This window comes from Thermobia domestica, chromosome 2 (genome assembly GCF_964235325.1).
Source record: "Thermobia domestica chromosome 2, izTheDome1.hap1.1, whole genome shotgun sequence".
NCBI lineage: Eukaryota > Metazoa > Arthropoda > Insecta > Zygentoma > Lepismatidae > Thermobia > Thermobia domestica.
Genome location: NC_137455.1, coordinates 340293488 through 340320512, shown reverse-complemented (window position 1 = coordinate 340320512; position 27025 = coordinate 340293488). Strand labels below are relative to the sequence as shown.

Here is a 27025-nt window from a genome sequence, read left to right as displayed (position 1 = left end):
AGCAAGAAATGTATTTTCCAGTATTACAATACAGAAATTTGGAATAAATTTCTTACCAATGATTATTATTAAGGGTAATTTCAAATATTCCTGCTCATCACGGTATGCTACCTACGTGACTTACTACCAGCTAATTTATGTCTTTTACCAAAATTGAATTTGACCTTCAAAAGAAAAAAAAAGAAGTTCAAAAACAGAAAACATTCCTTTTAAAATTCTAAAGATACAAAACTTCCGTTGGACTAGGTCAACTCAGTTAGGCGTGTACCACTTGGAAGAGGGTACGTAGAACATGCTACAAATATTGTTACGTTGTGAAGCAATAAATATAGTTGTAACATTTATAATTTCATCAAACAAGTCATAAAGATTTTAAAGTTACTCTTTTATCAAACAAGACATGTTCTGAACACAAAATTGCGCACAAAAGGAAGTATTTTGGAAGTGGTAGGTATTAGCATAAGGGGGACATGCATACGCAAATATTTGTAACTGACATTTTTGAAAAAGAAAAAAATGTCTGTGTATCTTCCGTTTCATTTTTTTTTTTTCTTCAGACAATACGGGTTGCACAGACAAGCTTGAAGCCAGTAGTAGACTGTCTTTACATTTCGCTTCCCAAACATCAAGTTTCCGTTAGCAAACAATAAAAGCAGGTCCAAAGACCGTTAAAATAAAACTGTTCTTCCGTGGCCTCTCCTCTCATCTTCCTATCGAGTTTCAGCATTGATTTCAAGTCTTAGCTTTGTTCTTTAATAGCCTATTAGCCTATTCAGATCTTCAGTGTGTGAAAGACACAAAATCTCTTAATGGATATTGTAAAGTTCTCTTTAGGGCAGAGTTTTAAAAATGGTGCTCACAAATTTTTTGGGCGTTGCCAATCATCTTTTTTTATTATTATTAAAGAATCCTACTATGTACAATAATAATTACAGTCTCAAACACTAGGTCCAGTTAGATGTTTGGCGGTTTTGTTAATGGGATTCTAAGGACGCAGAAACCGAGCATTCTAGTCTGATAGTATCCAAGACATTTGTGGCCAAGGAATGTATAGAAGGTACCTCTCAGAGACGAGCGTCCTAGAGAGGAGGGTAAAACTCAAAGGCCAAGCATCTTTGAGAGTGGTGAGGTGTTTACGAGGACAAGAGGTTCAAGTGAAGAACCTCTCAAAGCCGTAGAGAGTTCGTTGGGGAACGATCTATCGGTGAAGATTGATGCCTTCTGCAAAGCTGTGGCTACTTTTATCCTGAAATGTTGATTGAGTTCGTTATTTGGCGATTGTTGACGATGGTTAACGATGTCTTTCTCGTCGTTGTGTGAAGTTATTTATTATAAGAGTTTTTTTTTTTCTTTACAACATCTGTACATAAATGTTCTAAGCTCTGAAAGGAGTGCAGTTTGAGATTAAAGATGAAATATGTCCCTTTACAAATGACTTTAAAAAATGGACTTGATTTCCTTGTGCGCTAAAGTGCCATATATATTTTATGTGGCAGTGGTACATACACTTGATGAATGTATACATCGATACATTTCACTTGTATATTTCTTTGAATACAGTTCACGTTAATCACACTAGTCAATAGCTAATCTCATACAGAACAAAATATATCAATTTATACGGTACATATCACTATGTGAAATTTTGTGTGCTACTCTTTATTAGGATTATGCAGTGAGATCTATAGGATTGTGTTCTTAGTATCATCAAAGTCCACTTCCGGTTTCAAAATTGAATTTAGGATCACAACGACCAATAAGTTCAATCTGTGTATTGAAACTGGGAGCTGTAGACAGGTTATTTCCATAGTACAAACATCCCTTCTGGTTAAAATATTTAATTTCTGCAGTTTGAAAGAATGGCTTCTGAGTGTTGCAATAGATGCCTAGAGCGGTTATATCGGCCAAATTCTTTAAGAGAGTTTATCCGTTAACATATCTACACGGGTAACGGTGACTAACCTTCCTAACGGTTATTTTACATGTTAATGTCTACGTTAATGTGTGTTAAGGTTAGATTTCTTCTACGTTCAGATTTTATATATATATATATATATATATATATATATATATATATATATAGAGAGAGAGAGAGAGAGAGAGAGAGAGAAATAGTGTTTCCAAACAACACGACAACGTTTGGGAGGTGATTCCTGACACCAAAATAAGACGAAAAGTATAGACTAACCTGGGTGCACAAATGCTTACTTTCGGAGTTATAGGCTGCCAAAAACATGAAAAAATGAACTTTAAAGGTCCATAGCTCCAAAACTATTGGACCTACCGCAGTCGGGTCAAGACTTTATTTAGAAACTAATATGTGCTCTATCCAAAAATACATGTTTCAGAATCCTAAGGTACTCCCGCAATATACTTTATACAGACAGTTTAGTTATGGCATATAATCTGAAGTACTCACTAACTACCTCTATAAAACTTGTTGCGGAAGTACTGCAGGATTCTGAGGCATGTATTTTTGGATAAAGCACATATTAGTTCCTCAGTAAAGTCTTGACCCGACAGTAGACCCCATAGTTTTGGAGTTATGGACCTCTAAAGTTCATTTTTTCACGTTCTCGGCAGCCTATAACTCCGAAAGGAAGCATTTGTGCATCCAGGTTGAGTTGAGTTGATTTTAGTTTAGCGTCCCTTTTAGCAGCGAGGCTATATGAGACGTGGACCTACTGATTAACGTGGAATCCGAACCACGTGAGCTCCCGCCGGGAATCTAACCCGGGTCTCCCACGCCAAAGGCGCGTAGGCTAACCGCTTAGCCACGGAGGAGCTCTGCATCCAGGTTGGTCTATATTTTTTGTCTTATCTTGGTGTCAGGAATCACTTTCCGAACGTTGCCGGTGTTGTTTCGAAACACCCAAATATATATATATATATATATATATATATATATATATATATATATATATATATATATATATATATATATATATATATTCGGTTAGGCTAGATAACGTTCGATACTCCACACGATAACTCTTGAAGGAAAGCAAATTTTTGAACTCTGCTTCCTTGCAATAGACCTCTATAGAGTGATTAATTTGACAAGTTCGTTAATGAAGTGAGTGCGTTAACGATTTTGCGGATAACGGTAACATTAAACGTAGCTATTCATATCCTATTTCAATCCTATAACATTCCCTAGCTTCTATGCAACCTTCACAGTAGCAACGAAATGTTGGTTGCCTATGATAAAAGGATACTCGATTCTCCTTTTATGCTTTTAACACAGTTTATGTTGTTTTAAGGAGGTAACATTCATCTTCTCTGGAATAATCATTTCCATGTAGGCCATGTATTATGAAAGAAGTCAATTTTGTGATTGGAGGAAAGACTGTAAGAGGTAAGTGGTGAAAATAAGGGAAGGAATTGAGGTAGGGAGTACAATAAAACAAACGTTAGCAATATATTAATAATCATGGATTCATCGCCTGCCCCATTATTATTCTTGTTTGCCTATTTCGACAGTATTTATCAACGCTAGCATTCTTTTCCTATTTTTGTTCTCTCCGTTTAAATTAAGATTAGGAATTAGATTTCTGGGCTTTCGGCATGTATGGCCATGTTAGCCAATCACCTATGAGTAATGACATCCCTGGGCGAACACATTATCCGAGGAAAGGGAAAGAAGCGTCCAGGAACATGCATATTAAGTACCATCCCGATATTTGCCTGGTGTGAATGAGGAAAACACCAAGAAAACCTTACCAGGATGGGTGGGGTAAAAAGGATTTTACACTTTTTTCGACCCAGCGTCCCCCACCGGGAATCGAACGCGGGACCGTTCGCATCAAAGACGAGAACGTTAGCGACTGCGCTGCGCGGAGTTTTCTCCCTTTGGTTTACTGAGAATTGAACTAGCTGTTACTTCATAGAGAATCCTAGAAAAAGATACTAAAGTATTTCCAATTAGCTAAATTCTTGCTATGTAGTTATTATGACCTCTGTCGATATAAGTAGAACTGATAAATTTAACAATTGCTATGCAGGTTGTAGCATTTGTTATAATGTTGAAAAATACGCCCTCCATTTTTTCTGCAAATAATTTGTTGTTCATCGTGGTTTTCTCTGAATCCTCATGTTCACTCCCAGTTCCTTATCTTACTAATTCTTCCGTAAATATTTGCCTTTTTGTTTGTCTGTCTTGAATGTCACTCTGCAGTAACGTATGACTATTTTTATTTGGCCTCGGGTTTAATTTGAAGCGTTCTATGAATTGTATATGTATACGTTTTAGATGCCTATTTATAAATAGTTATATACTAGTCTTCTAGCGTATTTCATACAAGCTATTGTTGTGTAAATATTTATTTAAAAAATAATTAAATATTAAGGTAAGTGAGTGTTTCACAAAATCTTCTCTGTGAAAAGAAGTTCATAAAATGCGTCAACTATTTAATGTTTAATAGAGGGTAAAAGTGATTACAGGTTTATACTCAGGTCGCTTTCTGGGTGATCTCTTTGGAAACAATTCTTATATTAGGTAAATTGAAACCAAATATATATAATATGTATTACTGAAAATCACAAGGTTCTAACTCGTACTATGCACCTTCGATAGGGCTCGAATTACTTTTAATTACTGGGATTAAACTAACATTTTGTAAATATAAGCTCTATAAGTTTCAGGTGAGAGGTAAATTGTTGCTTCTATTGTAGCTTTTTTCTCGTATTGAGGTGGATCACTAGGTGTTCCAAGTTCTATGCTAAATACTGCTTGAATAGAGTGCCGTTACCAAATGTTGTCGAGCAGTGGCGTATTTAGGGAGCTTCCAGGCTTAAGACCCCCCCGAAATCTTATTTACTATAGTAAAGTATATGAAATATCTTGCAGAATTTTCACATTTTCACGCAAAACCCCCCCGGAAAGTTAGTAAAGCCCCCCGAAACAAAATCGTAAATACGCCACTGGTGTCGAGTGGTTTCTAATGTCAGATAATACAGGGAGTAATCATTGAATTCTGCTCGAATACTTACGAGAGAAATTAGTTTTCGACCCTCACCGCAATTCCGCTTCTCGAACTGCAACGCTAGAATCCAGGAATTTTCTTATTGTGACTACTACAGTAAACGTACAATTGACAACAACGCATTATGGCGTTCTGTGCAAGTTTCGTCTGAAAATCTATTTCCTTAAATGTAAATTAATATTTAAATAAAATATGAAACTTAACACGAAACACGGTCAAAGAATATATCTATTTCGTGATAAGATTGTTACTTTAAAATACATACAAATAAACATTTAATAAAACGGAGCACTTCTAGTAAGATCTAACAGTAAGTGCCATCTTGTGTGCTCATTGAAAAACGAATCAAATATTTTTCTTTTATTTGTTACATTTTTCGATATCAAGAGACACAACTAAACGAATCAGTGTCTTGTGCAGTAGCTGAAAGAATACTCTATCTTATAGTACAATATTTACAATATGTAACGTTTCATTGCGCAGTAGTTAAGGCAATGAGCTAAAATATGTACTGACTTCCACCTTAAAGAATTGGATAGCTTCGAGGCGTATGAATGTTTGATAATACGTGAACATCAAGTAAGCACAGGGGCAGACTAGAAACCGTAGAACCTACTGTAGTAAGTAATATATTTAAAAAAATATTTCATATCGTTTACGTGCATTATAAAATATTCGTTTTTCTAACCTATACATAACATAAATTAGTAAAGGACAAAGTATTAATTATAAAAGCTCTTTAAACGTTTAATAAGAAAAATTACCATACTACCGCAGACAGTGTATAATTGACATTATCATAATTTTTTAATTGTAAACAGATAAAACACAAGATACTTTCAGTTTTCTAGGTAACACTTTTTCCGAAACAAATTATTCTTACATGTTTAAAAAGTCCAAAGATTAGTCTCATTAGTGAGTTCCCTCGTGCGTAAGCGGTTAGCTTAAACCGGCGTTTGGCGTGGAAGATCCGGGTTCGATTCCTGACAAAGGCTTATGCGGTTCGGATCTCATATTAAGCTGTAGGTCCACGTCGTATATAGCCTCGCTGCTAAAAGGGACGTTAAACTTAAAATCAAATCAAATTAGTCTCATTAGTATACTAAACTCGACTTTTAACTAAGAATATATAATTGAAACTAAAATTTAAATATAATTAAAATTTACTGTAATTAGAATTTATAAAAATAGGAAATATAAAAGACGATTTAGTGAAATAACATAAATATTTACAAATAAGAAATGTAACCTAATATTAACAATCTCATGTGACTAGCAACAGATTTCATTAGCAATACTATCGTGCTTGTTTTATTTTGCAACACATAAGCTTCAAATATCTATTTAATTTTTTTGGAACTGGATACAAGAACGTCAATCATTCTGTTGTAGTCAAACGTCTATGATTTTCTAAGTATAAAATATGCAAATTTCACAACAAATCTTGCCCACGCAAAGAATATAAACTATTTTTGATTACTTTCATAACTGGGAAAACTTATTTACAAGATACATAACCATCTTCATCATAGGTACTCTGCCATTATTGGCAGGTCACTGTCGCAATTGAGAAACTTCCATGGTCTCCAGATCTACCGCTAACCTCTTCGTCTTCACGTATGATTTTTCTCTTTTGATATCGTCCATCAATTGTAGTCTTCTTCTTACCCAATGTTCTAACCAGTTTGTCTTCCTTTTTTTAAAAAAATAATATCTAAAATTGTTCTTTTTCTCCCCCCGCCGTTTCTAACACCCTCTCATTCGTTTTCTACTTGACCCATTAATTTTCTCCATTATTCTCTACACCCACATTTCAATAGCTTCCAGTCGTTTCTCATCATTTTTGCGTAAGGTCCATGTTTCTGCTAAATACAATACAATACCCTACAGCAGGCACGTAGCTAAGGGGGGTCCGGACCCCCCCTTCGAGACCAGAAATGAAAAAAAAATAAGGAAGGATTAAACGAAATGAGAAAAAGAAGGATCAACGTTAAAAATTAAAAAAAATAAACTACAGGAAGCTTTTGGTTACTCTTTCTTATGAGGACATTTGTATTATTTGCAATACAAATGGTGGCGAGGTAAGCGAGGTAACCTGGAAGAGTCAGGGAATTTGAAATTTCAAGAAATGTTACTGAATTCTCAGAATTTCTGCTATCTACTAGTCAGGAAGATTTCAAGCTTCCGAAAGCATAGTGCCATTGTGTAACAGCGTGGATATCTTTAATCATATTTTTTGTCATCGCATCCTTGCATTATCAAACATGTTATTTCAAGAAAAATTTTCTACTGCTCCTTTAATCTGGCATTTGGAAACGACAGTATTTGCCGGAGTAATAAAATCAAAAATTTGTGTGGAAAGTTTGTTAGCATTTGATTCAACAGAGAAAGGAAGGCAAATATTGTAAAATAGTTTACAAGACATTATTGGGTATGTACTGTAGTTCTTTTATAATAGTGAATATGTATTTTTTATAATAGTTGAGGTCATAATGAAAGGAAAATTGTTATATTTGAATAAACTGAGGAAGGACGTGAATGTTGAAAAATCTTCAATACGTTTTTTTATTATTATTATTTTACTGAAGATTTCTTCATAGTTTGTTATTAAAATACTTTCCAACATATCCTCATTTTATTATTCTAACAAAAACAATATATATTGATAATAAACTAGTTTAGATTGATCAAGCTCCTGGGCCTTCAGAATTTCATGTCACGCCACCCTTCTCCTTACGAAATCCTGGCTAAACGAACCAATATATGTTTCAGTAAAATAGTTTAGAATGATCGAGCCCCTGGTGTGATGACCACAGCATTTCATGTAACGGAACCCCCCCCCCTTTCACGAATTTCTTTATTCAAGGTCTCATAAAATATACTTTTCTTACTTCTAAAGGCTTCTTTCGCCATTCTTCCCACAAGATACACGACAAGTCTCCGGGGCCCAACTTTAAAATTTTAATTGGAAACATAAGGCGAGTGACACCTCGTTCAATATATCTTTAAAAACTAAAAAGCGATGTGGCAAAAGATTTTTCATATCGGTCACCGTATTCAAAATGGCCGTCAAGATATGTTACCTGTATGAGATAAACGTCCAGTAGCACTAATATGAAAATGGTTGAACATAAATGAACCAAACAAAAGTTTAAATAGGAAAGTCATAGGGCACATCGAATTGTGTTGTCGAGATACCCCCCAAGGCCGCTCTTCAAGGCGCCCGGGACCCAACTTTAAAATTTTAAATAGAAACAGTGGTCAAGTGATATCTCTTTCGATAGATCTTCAAACACTAAACAGAGTTGTTACAAAAGATTTTTCATACCGGTCGCCGTATTCAAAATGTCCGCTAAGACATGACGCCTGTATCAGATTAAGCTTCCAGTGCCACTAATATGATAGCCGTTAGAGATAAATGAACAGAACAAAAAGTGAAACAGGAAAATGACATAAAGCACGTTGAATGATATCGTGGTGACCCTCAGAGCCGCCTTTCATGGAGCCCCAGAGCCCAACTTCAAAATTGTCAATGGAAAAAACATATGGCGAGTGACACCTCGTTCGATAGATCTTTGAAAACTAAAAAGTGTTGTGGCAAAAGATTTTTCAAATCGGTCACCGTTTCAAAATGGCCGCCAAGGCATGGTGCCTGTATCAGATAAAACGTCCAGTACCACTGATATAAAAACGGTTGGAGATAAATGAACAGGATAAAACTCGTATAGGAAATCACAGAGGATAATTGTCATTCCACACCTCGAGAATAATCCAACGGAGAAAAAGATTATTAAAGTATAAGTGACATAATGCTAAAGAGGAAATCTAATTCTTAGAAAATTATCTTTCCGATCTCCCTCCGTAAGTGGGTGAAGCGGAAATGAATGGTAAAATCTAAAATGAGAACCCCACTTGTACTTGCAATGATATGGTTTGTCTGAAACACTTGGGTGTACAAGTGATTGGTACTGTAATAAACCAATATTATGCAGAAACTTTTGAGCAAAGCCAACGTTTATACACGTTGTTCTAAAAATTTCATTGTTCTACAAATTGGTTTCGCATTTCAGTTGAATTATTTTTGCACAAATCATTGCCTGCAATCAAAATGGAAGATACCATTTAACAAGAATTTTACCTACTTTTTTTTTTCCATTACAGACATGTATCTGTTATAAAAATGCATTTCAGATAATTTTGTTGTGTAGATACAATGTGCAAAAACTAAGGTTCTCATTTGCAATTTCACCGTTCCTTTCCGTCCCGCTTCACCCACTTACGGAGGACGTTGGAACGATTATTTTCTAGGATCTAGATTTCCTCCTTTGCATTATGGCACTTTTACTCTAATCATCTTCTCCTCTGTTGCAACATTTTCGAGCGCTGAAATGATAAACACTCTATGTGATTTCCTATAGGAGTTTTATTCTATTCATCCGTTATTATCTTCAACCGTTTTCATATTAGTATTACTGAACGTTTTTCTGATACAGGCACCATGTCTTGGCGGCCATTTTGAAAACGGCGACCCATATGAATAATCTTTTGCCATGACGCTGTTTAGTGTATGAAGATCTATCGAACGAGGTAACACTTGACCCATATTTTCGTTTAAAATTTCTAAGTTGGGATTGAGCCTACATAAAAGGTGGCCCTGTGGGGCACCGCGACAACAGAATTCGATTTGCCCCATGGCTTTCCTGTTTGAACTTTTGTTTGGTACATTTATGTTCAACCGTTTTCATATTAATGCTACTGGACGTTTTATCTGATGCAGGTAACATATCTTGGCGGCTATTTTGAATACGGTGACCAATATGAAAAATCATTTGCCACATTGCTTTTTAGTTTTTCAAGATCAATCGAACGAGGTGTCACTCGCCTTATGTTTCCATTTAAAATTTTAAAGTAAGGCCCCTGGCCCCCCTGAAAAGCGGCCCTGAGGGGCACCATGACATAACCATTCGATTTGCCTCATGGTATTTCCTATTTAAGTTTTTGTTCAGTTCATTTATGTTTAACCGTTTTTGAGATATTTCCGTGGAAAGACTAAAATGGGCCACCCTATATATATATATATATATATATATATATATATATATATATATATATATATATATATATATATATATATATATATATATAATATGTGTGTGTGTGTGTACTGAAGCATGGCGCCACATTCTAGAGGCCTGTTTGTGTAATACTTTCAGAGTATAATAATAAAGTTAATTTCTTACTACCCATTTTTTAAAACGACAAATTATTCCGGTCGAGGATCATAACACCACAAATCAGGCTTCTAACCAGAACACTAAACCAAGAGATGTGTTTTGGAGCTAATTTGAATTCATATATAGGAGCAAACAACTGAGAGTTTCAGGGGGACTGAATGTGGTCTCAGGGAAAGCTGATCACTCTTTGCTACCCCTAGCTATAAGCGTGCCTCAAGTTACTGAGCCCTCCAATGTTTCCTTCATGTCGACACTTTTGATGATAGCACAATTAAGCAAGTGCGCTGATCCTGGGGGGCCCGCAGCCTGGGCCCCCAATGGCTCATGTGGTGGGTCCCCATGTATTTTTATGAATATGTATTTTATGTGTATTGTTTATGAATATACAATATTTGGCATAATTTGAATTCTGTTTGTCTTTAGAAAATCCTCATAGACCCTTGTCTGCAACCAAACAGACATTTGAATGGACTTCTCCAAAGTTAGAGAAATCGGCGCCCTTGCAATTAACATTGGTTAATTAGAGTATCGTTCTGCACCGAGGCTATATGAGACGTGGACCTACATCTTAACGTAAGACCCAATCTATATTAACTCCCAGCGGGAATCGAACCCGAGTCACCTGCGCCAAAGACGCATACACTATCCATATAAACGTATAGCCAGGAGAGAGCAGCAAAACCGTGGATAAATTAAACAATAGTAGTATTTCTTTCATTCATGTAACTTGCCTAGTGCTTTCGAGATGGCCGCTGTACTTGCCCAGTTCATTGCTTAAATCTGTGACGTTACAGTATACTTGAAACTGCATTCTTTAACAAAAGAAATACAACAACAAAACAGGTTACTTCAGCATTCAATATTTTTTTCTAATTTCTGAAGAATTACGTAGAGAAGGTCTAATGCAATTCTTAACTTCCGCAAAACTTTTTAAAAATGTAAAAAGTTTAGGCCCTCCCTAAATATGTTCTCTGCTATGAATGATTGCAAAAGGTTTAATTTTCTCCACTAATAAATAATTCACTAACAACCCACAATGTTACATAGGGCATATTTTTCATTCTGTCAAGTCTAAAATTATGTTTAATGTTAAATGCGTGCTCTGTTCGCACCACAAAAATCTAAAGGTCGACCATAATGATTTTCTTACCGCGGTGGCTCAGTGGTAGAGCGTTCACTTCTGGTGCGTGGGTTCCTTAGTTCGATTCCACCTCGCACCAAGTGAACTTTCTGGTGAACCAACACCGTGTGCGTGCGTTTTTTCGATGTTCTGCCGTTTCCTCACACTTTTTTTTTCATTCAACCATTTCCTTCATTTCTCATTATCACCGCCTCCTTTAGCATCGCCGGCATAACCTTAATTTGGGACGGAAATCTTAACCGGTTTCATTCATTTTTTAATGATTTTCATTAATGTCTCATGAATAAATATAACGTATTTCAAAAAACAAAAAAAAACTCATTCCAGGAATTTCATACAAACTACATAATAAATTCGCACATCTCTGCATACAGGAATATCCTATGTTTAATACCATCGAGTACTGTTATCTGTAATAAAATTGCTACAACATAAAAATGAACGTATTCTCGTTTTTCAGAACATATACAACAATTAACAAATAAAAAGAATTATGAAAAAAATCTGGACCTCGAAAACATAATTATAGCTAAGTATCAGGTGACTCCTCAAACACAAAGCTTACACTAGCACTGAAACGACGATAATATGACTCTTCTATATCTTTTTATATAATATTCAACGAACTTAAAAATTTCGTTACTGAATTTTCTGTTGTCTGTATATATATATATATATATATATATATATATATATATATATATGTGTGTGTGTGTGTGTGTGTGTGTGTGTGTCTATAATTTGGGATTTTTTTTTCAATTTTGAGCCCTCCATTCAACAGAACATCAACAACTACCTGAAAGAACTGATGGAATTTATTGCGTCTCTTACCGTTCTCGAGATATTGCCCAAAAGTGTTCCGATTTCGGGAGATTTAAGGAGCCATATCTCGGGAACCGTAAGTCATAGAGAGATGATATTTTGCAAATTTTTCAATTTTGAACCCTCCATTTTGAGCATGAGCCTTGGTAAACACGTTTTAATAGAACTCTTAAACAAACATGTGGAAAAAAAATTTAGTACTCAAGAAAATTATAAATGAATAGATATATTACAAGAATTGTCTGAATACTATAATAATAAAGTATATAGAACAATGGGTATAAAGCCTGTAGAAGTTAATAAGAAAAAATAATTCTTTTTAAGTTCTGGCAATGCTCTTGGAACATTCAACTGTTTTCATCTACATTTGTTCAGATCATGATGTTGATTAATATTTACTAACTAGCCCTCGACTAGCTGAGGACTTCGCCTTTAGATCCTCGCATTTCTCATTTTCCTAAGATTCTTTAATCTTAAAGGATTTCGGTATATGACCATCTTATTTTAACTACTGTAACATTCACGTTTTTCTTCTCACTTTTTTCTTCAATTCTAAGAAAACCTTCAAAACGCAATGAAATAAGTCCTTAATTAACATGTCTCTACTCTTAAGGAATTTAAAGAATATGTCCATCTTATTTTTAACAATTTCCACCCCTATCCGTCTTTCTTCAGACCTTTTTCTTTCCTTCTAGGGGAAACCTTAGAAAGCACCGAAACTTGTCATTAATGACTTTAAATTAAATATCTAAACACCAATTTCCATGCCCCTAATTAAGAATTTATTCCTTTCAGAATTGCTTCTGTACATGTTAATTACTATATTATTCCTCTGTGGGAGTTATCATAAAGGAGACACATAAGAAAGTAAGAATGTAAGAAAAACAAGAGGGAAAAGAAAAAATAATAAATGAACACGATACATAATTTATACTAATGGAATTCATTAGTAATCACGATGTGCATTTGCTATGTCAACTGATGGCTTCAAAACTATGAGGGATATCCTCTTCAACACTCATCCTTCCACTATGGTAATTTCTTGTAGCGCTCTGTCGGTGAATTTTGGAACCATTCCTCTGTTCTCTATGATTATTACTGGAAGTACCATGAACATTTTCTCATCCTGCAAAATCCTTTCTATTCTTTTATATATTTCTACCTTTTTCCTGTGAGCTTGTTTTAGTCATGTTCTTTGAAACGAACCGTGACATCGGGTATAAACCTTCTTTGTTCTGTCTCAGTTAACAAGTCAGGTTTAAATCTCCCTCTCTGGCTCAATTTCAGTAATATTTTCCTTTATCATTTTATAATTTCTACTGATACACTCTGGTACTTGGGGTCCCGGGTTCGATCCCAGCCCCGCCAAATGAACTTTGTGGTGGACAAACACCGTGTGCGTGGGTTTCCTCGGGGTTCTCCCGTTTCCTCCCACTTTCTTCATTCCACCATTTCATTCATTTCTCATAATCACCGTCTCCTTTAGCCTAATCGGCATAACCGTGGGACGTAAAACTTAAAGATTTCATTTCATTTTTTTTTTCATTTCAATCAGATTTATTGTTTCATCATGAAGGTGCATTCGCTTCGGTTTATGGGCAAACCACTCATCCAGCAGCACATGGTCCAATGTTTGTTTTATACAGACACTTTCTACATATTAGGTCAGATACTAACTTATCCTTACATAGTGCAGCCTTTATACAAATGTATTTGATCTTATCTCGGGTGCATCAATGAATCTATTACCAGTCGTCAATCCGCTTCTAATCAAAAAATATTTGATAGCAGAGCTTTTAAAATAATTAACTACTTTTCCCTGTCTTTCTAGATTAGTTCTGGATTTCACTACTTAGTTTTTCTCAACGTCTTTTCTCTTCATTCGTCAGCAAAGCCATATCACTAACATTGCCTTATTTTGCACTTTATTCAAGAAAGGTTTATCATAGATTCCTTATGGGAAGAGTACACACTTATACAGTTTTGTTTATATTTTCCTTTTTTATCAGTGGAAATCCACTAAAAATTCACAACAATATGCATAACACCTTCATGTAGCGATTAATTATTGCATATATGGTGCAAATCATCTCATACCTCTTGAAGTTTCAAACTTTGGAAGACAATCACAAGAATCAGTCTCATTACTTGAATACCACTCTTTACCCTTCGGGATTTCGAAATTGATCATATTATTTTAACATTTGCCATCCCGACTCCTCTTCTTATTCCTGCCTTTTTTTTCCTCCGTTTTAGAGGAAATATGGAAAAAAGCGAAAGACGTCTTAGCCTTTCCATCAACTCAATAACTCAGAAATGTACTAACCTTGGTCGTCTAAGATTCTTACAGTGATCGATAGATGTCGTAAAATTATATAAGGTACCGGTATTAACTCAAAATAGCAATTTTTAAGATAGGCCTATTGGCTATTCCAACGACGAATTGAGCCCTTGTCTTTCCTCGCTGCGCCTCGAAAAACCGCTATGTGACATTTTCATCCAAAATGAGTTTTATATTGCAATATCAGCAGAAAATCATGTTGCATCATCCCTTATATTTATATATGTGATTTCTTAATAGTTTTCTCCTGGTAAAGAAACAAAAATGACACTTTTTCATAATGTAAAGTGAGAAAGCATGTTTTGTGCTTCTTCTAGGAAGTTGACAGTTCTGTACATAGCGGTTTTTCTAGGCGCAGCGGTTTCCTAAAAATGCATTTTCCAGTATATATATTTGCTATATTTGTTCTTAGATGGCAGGAAGCAAGATATACTAATTATTTTTCATAGAACAATACTACAGCAGAGTTATTGCCAAACTGTTAGACAATGTATGTATCACACACTAATATGGTGAATTGAATTTAATCCTTATTCAATCTTAAAAATCAAGAATGATTAAAACAAGTCACAAAAATATAGACTACTCCAAAATAGAATTTGGGTTCTAAATTACTTAAGACAAAATAGAGCCCAAGTTTCAAGTATAGTTACATGCACTGACTTTTATAACACCAGGAACGATTTTCAATTATAGATACACCACATCGACTTGACACCTAGTATTCCGTTCCAAGCGCCGCTTTCGGCTGAAAGAATTCCACTCCCTTTCGCTAAGACTCTCTTGCTTAGCAACAGCTGAACCCTTATTAGCTCAACGCGTGGGTGTGAGTTCTAGTTCGCGTTTGTACCATAGATCAAGACATTTTGGCAGCACTATATAAAATAAGTTTTGTTCTCCAGTACACAGACTGACTACTCCGAGGACTCATAAACAACATTGATGTTAGTGATTTTCACCGCAGTCTTCCCTCTTGACCTGATTCTTTGATGATTATCACATTTAATTCACTGTAACATTCAATGTTTTGTATGATTAAAGTATTTTGATACGGTAAACGTGTATTAGTTCAGAAACTACTCCGTTCAGAAAATAATTTACAAAATTATTGAAAGAATGTTATAGTTTAACAACACTATTGAATCACTGTATGGGTATAATTTTGTATTTGGGGTTATGATAATCGTGATTGAAAATATTTTAATTAAAAATTATTATTTTTCTCTCCTGTATTTTGCAATTTATGAGTCAAAACTGTAGCAAACAATCTCCTCAAATAACTTTTTAAGTTTAAAACACTGCTATGTATTAGACATATAGGGACTTATGTGGAGTCGTTTTGACGTATGATTAGCGTCATACTAAAGACCTGACTACTGCAGGAAACTTATGTTAGTCGAATTCTTTAGTATGACACTAATCTCGCGTCAGTACGACTCTGCATAAGGCCCATATATTTTTACGTTAGATTAAGAATTGGGTTACTGGGCTTTCGGCATCTATGGACTATGTTATGCCGTCAAGTATGAGGGATAATGTTCCTTGGCGATCACACTAACCGAGCAAAGGGTAGGAAGGAAGCGGCTTGGGGCCTATATATTAGGTATTATCCCAGTATTTGCCTAGTGTGAATGAGGAAATCCCAGGAAAGCCTCAAAACCTCACTCAGGATGATTGACCTGGAAAAGCTTTTTTGCTTCTTCGACCGATAGATAGATAGATAGATAAATAAATAAATAAATAAATAAATAAATAAATAGATAGATAGATAGATAGATAGATAGATAGATAGATAGATAGATAGATAGATAGATAGATAGATAGATAGATAGATAGATAGATATAGATATGATAGATAGATATATTAGCTTATCATAATGCAGTTAACGTGTGATTTGAAACTTACAAAAAATGGCACTGAGCTGGTAATTGTATTACTTATTATATTGATAATCTCTTTCGTATAACATCTGTATTATTAATCCAGTAAAGATAGGATTAAGAAAGGAACAAATTAGTAACAAGCTGAAAATTGGTATGGAAGTAGGGGGATGTGTCAGGAATAACATACTAAAAGTCCCCTAAAATCCCACTGTAGCTTTTCCCGCAATTATGAAAAATGTCCGCCATCTTTAGATGACGACAAGCAATTTATGGAAATCGTCACCCTTTATGTTTATTCTTCTAGCCACCGTTCTAATTATCACAAAGCCATGAATCATATATGGTTGGAAAGCTTGAAAGACAGAGAATCTAAGTAAATAACATATATGCCCATCGTGCTAAATTTCTAGAAGAAGAGGAAGAAGAAAACAGCTATTTTATTTAAAAAAAGATATTTTCAGAAATCATGAGAAGTTTGCAACACTGACAGTTATTGCACACCAACGAAACACCATCAACAGATATACTTGATATTTATCTCAATCATAGCCAACAATGACACAAATCAGTGCAATACAAGCCGAGAAAAAAATATAACTTATGTTACTTACTGATCTCTTTGTACAAAAGTGCATAAGGTGACATACACTTTCACGGTTCTAGTCAGCTTCTTTTTATCACATAGGACCAAGAGTTATATATCATTAGAAATCTTAAGAAACGTAAATTCGAACGAGGTAACACTTATACTAATCAACCCCAATTTGTGGAAGAAGCGCAAAACCCAACATTTCGGGACAAAACGTGATTTTCGCATAAATTCTTTAAAACTTGCAACACTGACAATTATCGTATGTTAAGAAAACTCAGCTACAGTTTTCAATATCGTCATTATTAATTTACTTTTAAAATGGACAACGTTTTTCCCAATGGAGTAAGCTTTTATGATACATAGTTTTACATCACTTAAATATAGCACAAAAATCATTTATTGACAGCATTAGAAAGTAGCAGAAATTGGTAGTCTCCTATTCATAGGAAAATCGTAATTCACACACTTAAAATCACTCTCAACTACATCATTTGAGTATATTTTTTTGAATGTCTTGTTTATAACTAGAATGCAATTATCCTCCTAGTATCCTTCAAATCAACTTAGTATTTACATTAGACGTTAGTATGCACTTTAAGAACATTTTTGTAACTAGTCCATTCGGACTTATTTTATTAGAAATCAATGAAGTTATCATTATCTCGTTCATCTCCATGGTTTTCAACATTTGATTATGCATTCTCACATCCAATTCCTCGAGAATGACATAAATTAGAGCACAATTCCTCTTTTCCGACAACCGTACATACTTTCACAGCCCTTTTTACAGTTACAGGATATTACACGGAGCGGGTTCCTTGGTCATTCTTGCTGGTACGAAGATACCTCCTAATGTTGTCCATTCATATTCAGTTGCTTGCATATCATTGAGCAGTACCTGGGTTCAAAAATCGTACACTCTCAAAGAATGAATGGAATATTCCACTTTTAACGTACACACGCAAAGATAATGGCCTTTCGGATTTAATCATTTAAGATATAAGATACCTTCGTGTTCTGAATATCCAACATGAAATCCACCTTCTGTACGATGTAATATGGGTGATTCTCAAGTGGTTGAAGACACCAACTTGCCCGAATTGTAATGGATTTATGCAGCTGGTGACAAGCAACAACCATAAGTATCAAACATATTAAGTAGTAATTCAACCTCTTATCAATCTTCAACCAATAAGCATGGATGCTGTATACTCGGCGCTTATGTTTGCCAGCAAAGAATGTGCAGGAAATAAGCAAAAAAGCGTGCTTAGTCACGTTGGATCAACCTTTGTACTCTAAAGCATGTGACATTGTAGCAGCATGTAGAAATTCTGGTGAATTACCGTCAGGGGTTGTTAGACTTCGGGTTTTTTCACTCTATAATGTCATTTATGGAAACAGTTGCATATATAATGAAAGGTAGTGGCATTGAAAAACTTTGTTCTTGTGTGTATGCTAGTAACTCCATGCCACAGATAAAGCCAGGCCATTCTTATTGCTTGTGCTTTGCGAGCTATTTTTTTTTTTTTAACACAACACGCCCCTTAGCAGTTGCAATATATACTGTTTAATTAATGAATCAGACGGCACTGAGGAGTTTGTGCGTCAATTGCGAGATGTTTGTATTCCTCTGATGACTGAAGAAGATATCGATTCTGATGTAGTTGTTCAACATTCATAGTCAATCAAGATTGCGGGGGCCGCGGTGGCTCAGTGGTAGAGCGTTCACCTCTGGTGCTTGGGGTCTCGGGTTCAAACCCTGCTCCCGCCAAGTGAACTTTGTGGTGGACAAACACCGTGTGCGTAGGTTTTCTCGGAGTTCTCCCGTTTCCTCCCACTTTCTTCATTCCACCATTTCCTTCATTACTCATTATCACCGTCTCCTTTAGCCTAACCGGCATAACTGTGGGACGTAAAACTCAAAATTTCATTTCATTTCATTTTCAATCAAGATTGCAAATGACCTGAAGTTATTCATTGACGCTGCTGCAGAAACAAGCCGTATCTCTAAGTTATTCGCTCTGTACTTTCAGTTTGTAGAAATTATGCGTCTTTTAATTCGAAAGATCTGGAGACTTGAATCTTCAACTTCACTGCATGTAAGAAATGTTACCATACTTCTATGCAGCTGAGCATCTTTTGTATGCCAAATACGCACATCTATATTTACAAGAAATGTTGCGGTTGGAGGATGAAATGGATCTTCATCAGTTCCAGCTATTTTTGGAGACGGTTACTTCACTATTCGTAGAAAATATATATTTTGGAGTGGTACATGGTCTGATATGACGATTGAGCAGGTTTTAGCGAGAACAATGAAGAGCGGTGTACTTATCCATGGGAAAGGCATGACTGAAAAGATAATATCTAAATGTGTGTCAAGTGTGCCAGCAGCGTGCCACTCACGAGAATGTATTGAAAAATTATTAAACAAAGATAGGCATGAACTTCACCACACTGGTCGGCATGTGGACCTGTACCAAAGCAGTCAATCGCGTGATATATTACATCTAAAGGAATTCTTGCGTTGGTTTTGCCAGCATTCTCCATTCCCTTCATATCCGGAGCTCGCGTCCCTAAGCACTGGCATGGTAGGTAATGAAATGGTCAACTGATAAATCTAAGGAAATCGGATTCGCTGCTATGGAAGGAATGTTTCGACAGACTTTGGGAAATGTGAAACTTAAACAAAAAGATAAAGTCATCCCACTATCCGTAATGCACAATGTAGTGCGTATCCGTGATGAGCTACTGGCTGTAAACACCATACTTCAACTGAATCATATGAGTAGAAGTCCGAAAAAGAACTCCAGCAGTGTTTTGCTTACGAGCTTGCACCCTATTCACTTTCTTTCTTCACAGAAATGTCTATGAGAAAAACAAAAAAAGTCCGCCTTGTACGACATGTTTGAATATCGGACAAATTTTAAAACTCAAATTAAAAACACTGTGTACGTTATAGATGGAGGCTTGCTTCTACATCATGTTGTTTGGCCACAACATGGAACATACCTTGACGTGCACAACCCGTATGTGTCCTATGTACTCACAAACCCAGGAATGAAAGCAACAATTATTTTTTTTATGGGTATTGCACTGAAAACTGTACAAAAGCCGCTGAGCGGGAGCAAGGCGAGTCAAAGGTTCAATCAGTTTTGGTGTTATTCACAAATGAAACCATATTATTAACAAAAAAAGATAAATTCTTAGGTAATTTCAAAAATAAGGATTGTTTCGCCCGTGAGTTGATGGTTCATTTGACACAAGCTGGAATTCAAACCCAGCAAGCAAGGAGTGATGCTGACGCACTTATAGCTAAAACTTTTTTAGCCAAGTCTTTAAATCCTTGTCGGCATATCATGCTAACTGGCTAGGATGTTGACATTTTAATCATTTTGCTTGAACAAGGTAATAATCAGTACGACATCACATTTCGAAATAATCAGTGCGACATTGGACGTGTACAAGACGTGAGTAAAGAATTTATTTGGTCTAGGAATTAATTCGTGCGGTTGGTACGCACACATTGAAGCTGTAGTACAAACACAAAATACATAAATACCTTAAGAAAAATATTGTCCATCGCTAGCCACCACTTTCGCCCATCTGTCAGGCAATGTACGGATTCCGTGTCGAAAGAAGTCCTCATCCTTGGAAGCGATCCAGTCAGAGACCCATGTTTCGATATCTTCTGAAGAAGTAAACCGCTGCCCAATCAAATCGTTGTTCATGCAATCGAACAAGTAGTAGTCCGAAGGAGCAACGTCTGGTGAATACCAGACACAACACACCTTTCATATCCCACCATATGCACAGCATAACCTTTGCACAGTGAATATCTCGTTTTGGTTGTGATGGACCTGGTTCACCTGGTTTCACCCAGGCCTTTTTTCGTTTAGGGTTCTCGTAATGGATCCACTTCTCATCACCCGTAATAATTCGATGCAGAAACCCCTTTCTGCTCTGTCGTTGAAGCAGCAATTCGCAAATGGTTTTTCGTCTTTCAACGTCTCTGTCTTTCAATTCATGTGGAACCCAATGTGACATCTTTTGAATCATTCCCATGGCTTTCAAGCGTTTGGAGACTGTTGTTTGATCAACGCCTAATGCTGCTGCAAGTTGTTCCTGCGTTTGACACGAATCCTGCTCGAGCAATGCTGTCAATTCATCGTCTTGAAATTTTTTTGGCTGTCCATCTCGCTCTTGGTCTGCCAAGCCGAAATCACCACTTGTAAACCGTGCAAACCACTTCTGACACGTTCGCTCAGCTAGAGCATGGTCACCATACACTTCCACCAAAATACGATGACTTTCAGTCGCACTTTTCTGCATGTTAAAGTAATGCAGCAGGACACCCCGCAAAAACACTTTATCAGGCACAAAATGCGCCATGTTCACTTAACTACAAACTGGTGTTGTTGACGCTTTAATCCACTGCCCTATACTACGAACGATACGCGATGACAGGGTTTTGCAACACATGTGTGGATACACGGAACTGTGGGACGCTCCGTTCGTTGCGCCATCTCTTGTCCACCCGCACGAATTAATTCCTAGACCAAATAGTACTATGAAGTTATAAGATACACAGACAAATATAATAACTGTTTTGCTCAGTTACCATGCTTTAACTGGATGCGACACATCATGTGGTTTGTATCGACAGGGAAAGAAAAAGCCATTGCGATTACTTCAAAAACGGGAAGATTTATGCCGCTCACTTGAAGTTTCGAACAATGATAATGCTAGTGTACAATCTATGAAGCTGGCACATCATTTCTACTAACACACTACGATTCTCCAGCAATAGTAACCTTACTGGATGAATTCCAGTATCATTCATACATCCTTGCAGTAAGTCGCTCCCCATTCAGAACGAAATACAATTGGCAAAACTGCCACCCACCAGTGATGCTGCGAAACACCATCGTGGAAATGATTTGCGAGCGACTGAATATGGATGGACAACATTAGGAGGTATTCTCGCACCAGCAAGAATGACCAAGGAAGCCGCTCCGTGTAATATCCTGTAACTGTAAAAAGGGCTGTGAAAGTATGTACGCTTGTCGGAAAGCAGGAATTGTGTGCTCTAATTTAAGACCGAATGGACTAGTTACAAAAATGTTCTTAAAGTGCATACTAACGTCTAATGTAAATACTAAGTTGATTTGAAGGATACTAGGAGGATAATTGCATTCTAGTTATGAACAAGACATTCAAAAAATATACTCAAATGACTACTGTAGTTGAGAGTGATTTTAAGTGTGTGAATTACGATTTTCCTATGAATAGGAGACTACCAATTTCTGCTACTTTCTAATGCTGTCAATAAATGATTTTTGTGCTATATTTAAGTGATGTAAAACTATGTATCATAAAAGCTTACTCCATTGGGAAAAACGTTGGCCATTTTAAAAGTAAATTAATAATGACGATAGTGAAAACGGTAGCTGAGTTTTCTTAACATACGATAATTGTCAGTGTTGCAAGTTTTAAAGAATTTATGCGAAAATCACGTTTTGTCCCGAAATGTTGGGTTTTGCGCTTCTTCCACAAATTGGGGTTGATTAGTATAAGTGTTACCTCGTTCGAATTTACGTTTCTTAAGATTTCTAATGATATATAACTCTTGGTCCTATGTGATAAAAGAAGCTGACTAGAACCGTGAAAGTGTATGTCACACTCTAAAAAATGGTATAGCTGAATTGACAATAAAAGCATTGTTGATGAGTATTGCTAATTGGTAAATTAATATTGACTATAGTATAGTTTATGTATAAATACTGATTTGTTATTTATACAACACCTATTTTTTTGGTATGGCTGTGGTAAGAAAAAAATATTGCTAATATTAGTATGGTTAATAATATCATGCATATTGTTTATATAACCAGATTATTTAGTATTGCTAAAATAGCGATAGAATTATGGTTAGAATGGCTATTACAATATAAAACTCTTGTTATGGCAACTGCGAAATCCCGCCTTTTACGAGTTGTCATGTAGCCGCCATGATAGATTCTATAGTTAATATGAATTACGAAAATATGTTAAAGGACTGGGGTTTAGAAACCCTAATAATGAAATTTCAAGGTAAGTGGATAGTCAGTAAGTTTCAATATGTAAATTGAAGATATGTATTTCTAAATGTTTATTTGAATTGTATTGCGCACAAGCAACAAAATTCCCTTGTACGAAATAGTGTATTATTAAGCATTTATGACGCTTCCAAAATATTATTTTTATTATCACCAAATCAAAATACTTTAAAATAGAGACACGATGTGTTCACGCAATTGAGGGTAAGTTTAGAGTTTCTAGCCCGTTTTTACTCGGAATTACGATATTAGAACCTGTTTCAGTCACTGTTCTAGTCTAACTAAAGTCTTACCAGGTAACCTAAACTAACCTAACCTAACAATTTTTAAGGTTTTAACTGCATTTTCGTAGGTTGGAAACTGGAGGGGCAAATCTAAACGTAAGCCCGAAAATGTACAGATGAAATTATATAGGGTGGGGGCAAAGATCCGCGGAGGGCAAAGATCCGCAGGGCGTTTGCAGGTTAGTTTAGAATTGAACTGGCACCACTGCTTTTCAGATCACGAGTTATCATCAAGGAGAGGTGACATACGAAGTCTTGTTGCTTTACAACTAAAACCTTTAAAGCTATGAGGTAAGTTACGTTTTCGCATAGTTTGATGTAATTTAGAATAAACAATGCACTTCTTTGACGCCGGTGTTATTATAGATTTATGTATTATTATGTTTCTTTTGATATACCTAAAGATTTATTATTTTTTTAATGGAGGCAGTTCATCGAGCTCTATTGTTGTTTGGCGGGAATTAGCAGAGTTTTCCACAATGGCAAAATGGGGTAAAAATCCGCGGAGAGAGTGGGGTAAAAATCCGCTGCGGACCTTTACCCCGTTCGAACGTTTTTTAAATAAAAAGTTATATATTCTTCGAAAAATCTACCTTACTACCTATATACATAGGCCATATCGATACATATGTCGGTGACTATGCTGTGCAAGTGCTGTGTAAAAGAAGACTAATATTCGAGGCTACAGACTAACGGACTAAGTTAAATCAATACCAAATTTGGCTTGTGGTTGGGGATTCATATTGAATTACTAAATAATTTCTTCTGTTCAAAAATTAATTCTGTCTTAGGCATACTTTATAATTGCATATAGGCTATATCAGACTTTATATACTTCATTAAGTGGGTGTCTATTAAGAGAGCGACACTCAAAACACCGATATAGCGAAAATCTTATTTCTAAGGAAGTCTAACCTAACATGACGTTAGCTGAATTTTGGAAGTGTCAATGTTTTAAATTTTGGTAGTTTCCTGTGTTTTGAATATCGATGTATTGAATACAACCTCTATTATGTTTTTAAAATTTTCCTGTTTGTTCCTTTGTCGAATCGTGTGAAACTAAAAGGAAATTTAGACCTTTTATGTTGATACCTTCTGAATTAATTATAGTACTGAACTAAAATAGAGCATAGTGTAGACCTACTTTTCAGCCATAAAATTTTGATCTAACAGTAATATGTAATTAGTGTTGCCAGGAAACGAGACATTTTTCGTCTCCTGTCTCGTCTCGAAAACGAGACGAGACAGTGTTTTCATAAGAAGAGACGACACAGCTTTAAACTCTCGTCTCGACTGGTATCATATATGCTTTAATATTGCCACGAGACGAGACTTTTTCGTGTCTCGTCTCATCTTGATCAAAAACGAGAAGAGACGGGCCAATTATTTTTGAGACGAGACACGAGACGATACAGCGTTTTGACGAGACGAGACAGCCTCAAAGTCTCTTCTCGTATCGTCTCTTGGCAACACCGCATGCAATCGTGAGAATACACTGAACTATTGTCAAATGTTTATAATATCTCTGAAAAAGAATATTTTCTAATGCTAGAAATTCTCATACAAATTTCACGTTCTCGTTGCAGGAACTACAAAAGAAAGAGACAAGATTTAAGACCGCTGACCGATGCTCTTCTTCAACAAGCGCAGCAAATGAAAGCAGATGGTATGTCTGTAAGAGAAATCGGCAGAGTTCTGGGATTTGATGAGTCAACAGTTCGTAAAAGATTAAAAGTTGGTAACGGAGTTAAGTCACTTGGACGTTTCAAACGTGTGTTCACCCCAGAGCAAGAAAAGGAAATAGTGCAACATCTTAAAGATTTAGATGCCCGTTTTTATGGACTTACATTGAAGTCTCTACGGTTCCTTGCTTACGAATATGCAGAAAGAAATGGAATCACACATTCCTTCTCAAAGGAATCGAAGTTAGCTGGCAGGGACTGGACAAGGGAGTTTATGAAGAGGAATCATCTCTCTCTGCGGACTCCGAGAAAGACAAGTGTTGCTAGAACAATGGGATTCAACAGGCAACAGATGACTCAGTATTTTCAAAATTTGGTACAAATTCAGGAGAAGTATCACTTCCCGCCAAATCGTATCTATAACATGGACGAAAGTGGTTTCCAAACCGTCCCGAATAAATTACCTAAACATGTTGCTCCAAAAGGTAAACGAGAAGTGTCAAAAAATGTGTCTGCTGACAAAGGAAAAACAGTGACAGTTGCTTGTGCGATGAGTGCTACAGGACATTATGTTCCACCTTTTTTCATATTTTCACGAAAAAGGAACAATCCACTTCTTCTGAAAGATGGGCCAATCGGTTCTGCAATGGCTGTGACCGACTCTGGTTACATGAATGTGGAGACATTTTTAGTTTATCTAGATCATTTCAAAAAACACACTCAACCTTCTGCAGAAAGCCCAGTTTTGCTTATTTTAGATAATCATATATCGCATGTTTCACTCCAGGCTATTACTTTGGCCAAGAAAAACAACATACACATGGTTAGTATTCCTCCTCATAGCAGTCACCGAACCCAACCTTTGGACCGTGCTTTCTTTAGACCATTGAAAGCTTATTATGATGATTTGTGCGACAATTGGATCACATCAAATCCTGGTCAAGTATTGACGGAGTATTATGTAGCAGGTATATTTAGTCGAGCGTTCGAGAAGACAGCCACAGTAGAGAAAGCTACTCATGGATTTCGAGTAACGGGAATTCATCCGCTGGATATCAATATTTTCACTGATGAAGACTTTTTACCAGCTTCAGTAACAGAACAAGAAATTGAAATTGACACGGTTGATCTTGAAGATCCTGACCTGCGTGGAATAATCTGTTTTGAAGACAGATCGCTGGAAAACTTTCAACTTCCTCTTTCAGAAACAATGGGTAATGAAGCCACCAACGCAACTATTCCAGGAAATCCTAATCCTGTCTCTTCCAGCTCCTCAGATGGAATACGTTCCACGGCTCCTTTGAAACATCCTACAACTCTGCTTTCCGCTTCTTCTGATGGAAGCATACAAAAGTCTGCCCTGGACAATGCAACATTTGAGGCTTCAACTTCCGATAAGGTGACTGCTCCCGGTAATTCTATCCCTGGACCATCTTCCGTTGATAGAACAAGTAACAGAGCTGCACTGCAACACTTTGAGCCTGGAACTTCTAATTCTGATCAGTCACCCGTGTCTCCCTATGATATTATTCCACTTCCGAAAATAGGCCTAAGTGTTAAAAGAAACCGTACAGGAAGAAGTCTAAAATCGACTCTTCTCACTTCAACACCACACAAGGAACGACTTGAAGAACTACGACAGAGGAAGGTAGATCAAGAGAAAAATGTCTACAAACCAAAACAATCCAAAAAGAGACTCTTTCAAAATACTGGTAATCCGAAAAAGAAAATTGGTGAAGAACTGTCATCATCTGAATCAGAATCTCAATTTTCTCTTCACGAGAGCAGTGACGACTATGAATTTTCACTAACCCTATCCAGTGGTGAATCGGAAATTGAGAACGACAATATTCCAGCTGAGCTTGCAGTCGGTGACTTTGTTGTGGTCAAAGTGTATGGAAAAGCGAAATCATTCCGTTTATACGTGGCTAAAATAATAGAAGTTGACGTTGATGGCTACAT

At 36.2% G+C, this 27025-nt stretch overlaps 2 protein-coding genes across 4 annotated transcripts in view; one reads left to right on the top strand and one right to left on the bottom strand.

Moving 5' to 3' along the window:
* The window catches only part of LOC145678735 (C3 and PZP-like alpha-2-macroglobulin domain-containing protein 8), a 1617316-nt gene that overhangs the window by 103021 nt on the left and 1487270 nt on the right, over nucleotides 1-27025 (bottom strand). The window lies entirely within an intron of this gene.
* Nucleotides 23005-27025, top strand: part of LOC145678734 (uncharacterized) — a 28802-nt gene continuing 24781 nt past the window's right edge. For all 3 annotated transcript variants that reach the window (XM_081749185.1, XM_081749184.1, XM_081749183.1), the window contains exon 1: nucleotides 23005-23092. In XM_081749185.1, coding sequence (XP_081605311.1) covers nucleotides 23011-23092 — 82 coding nt within the window. In that variant the 5' untranslated portion in view covers nucleotides 23005-23010. The remainder of the gene's footprint in view (nucleotides 23093-27025) is intronic.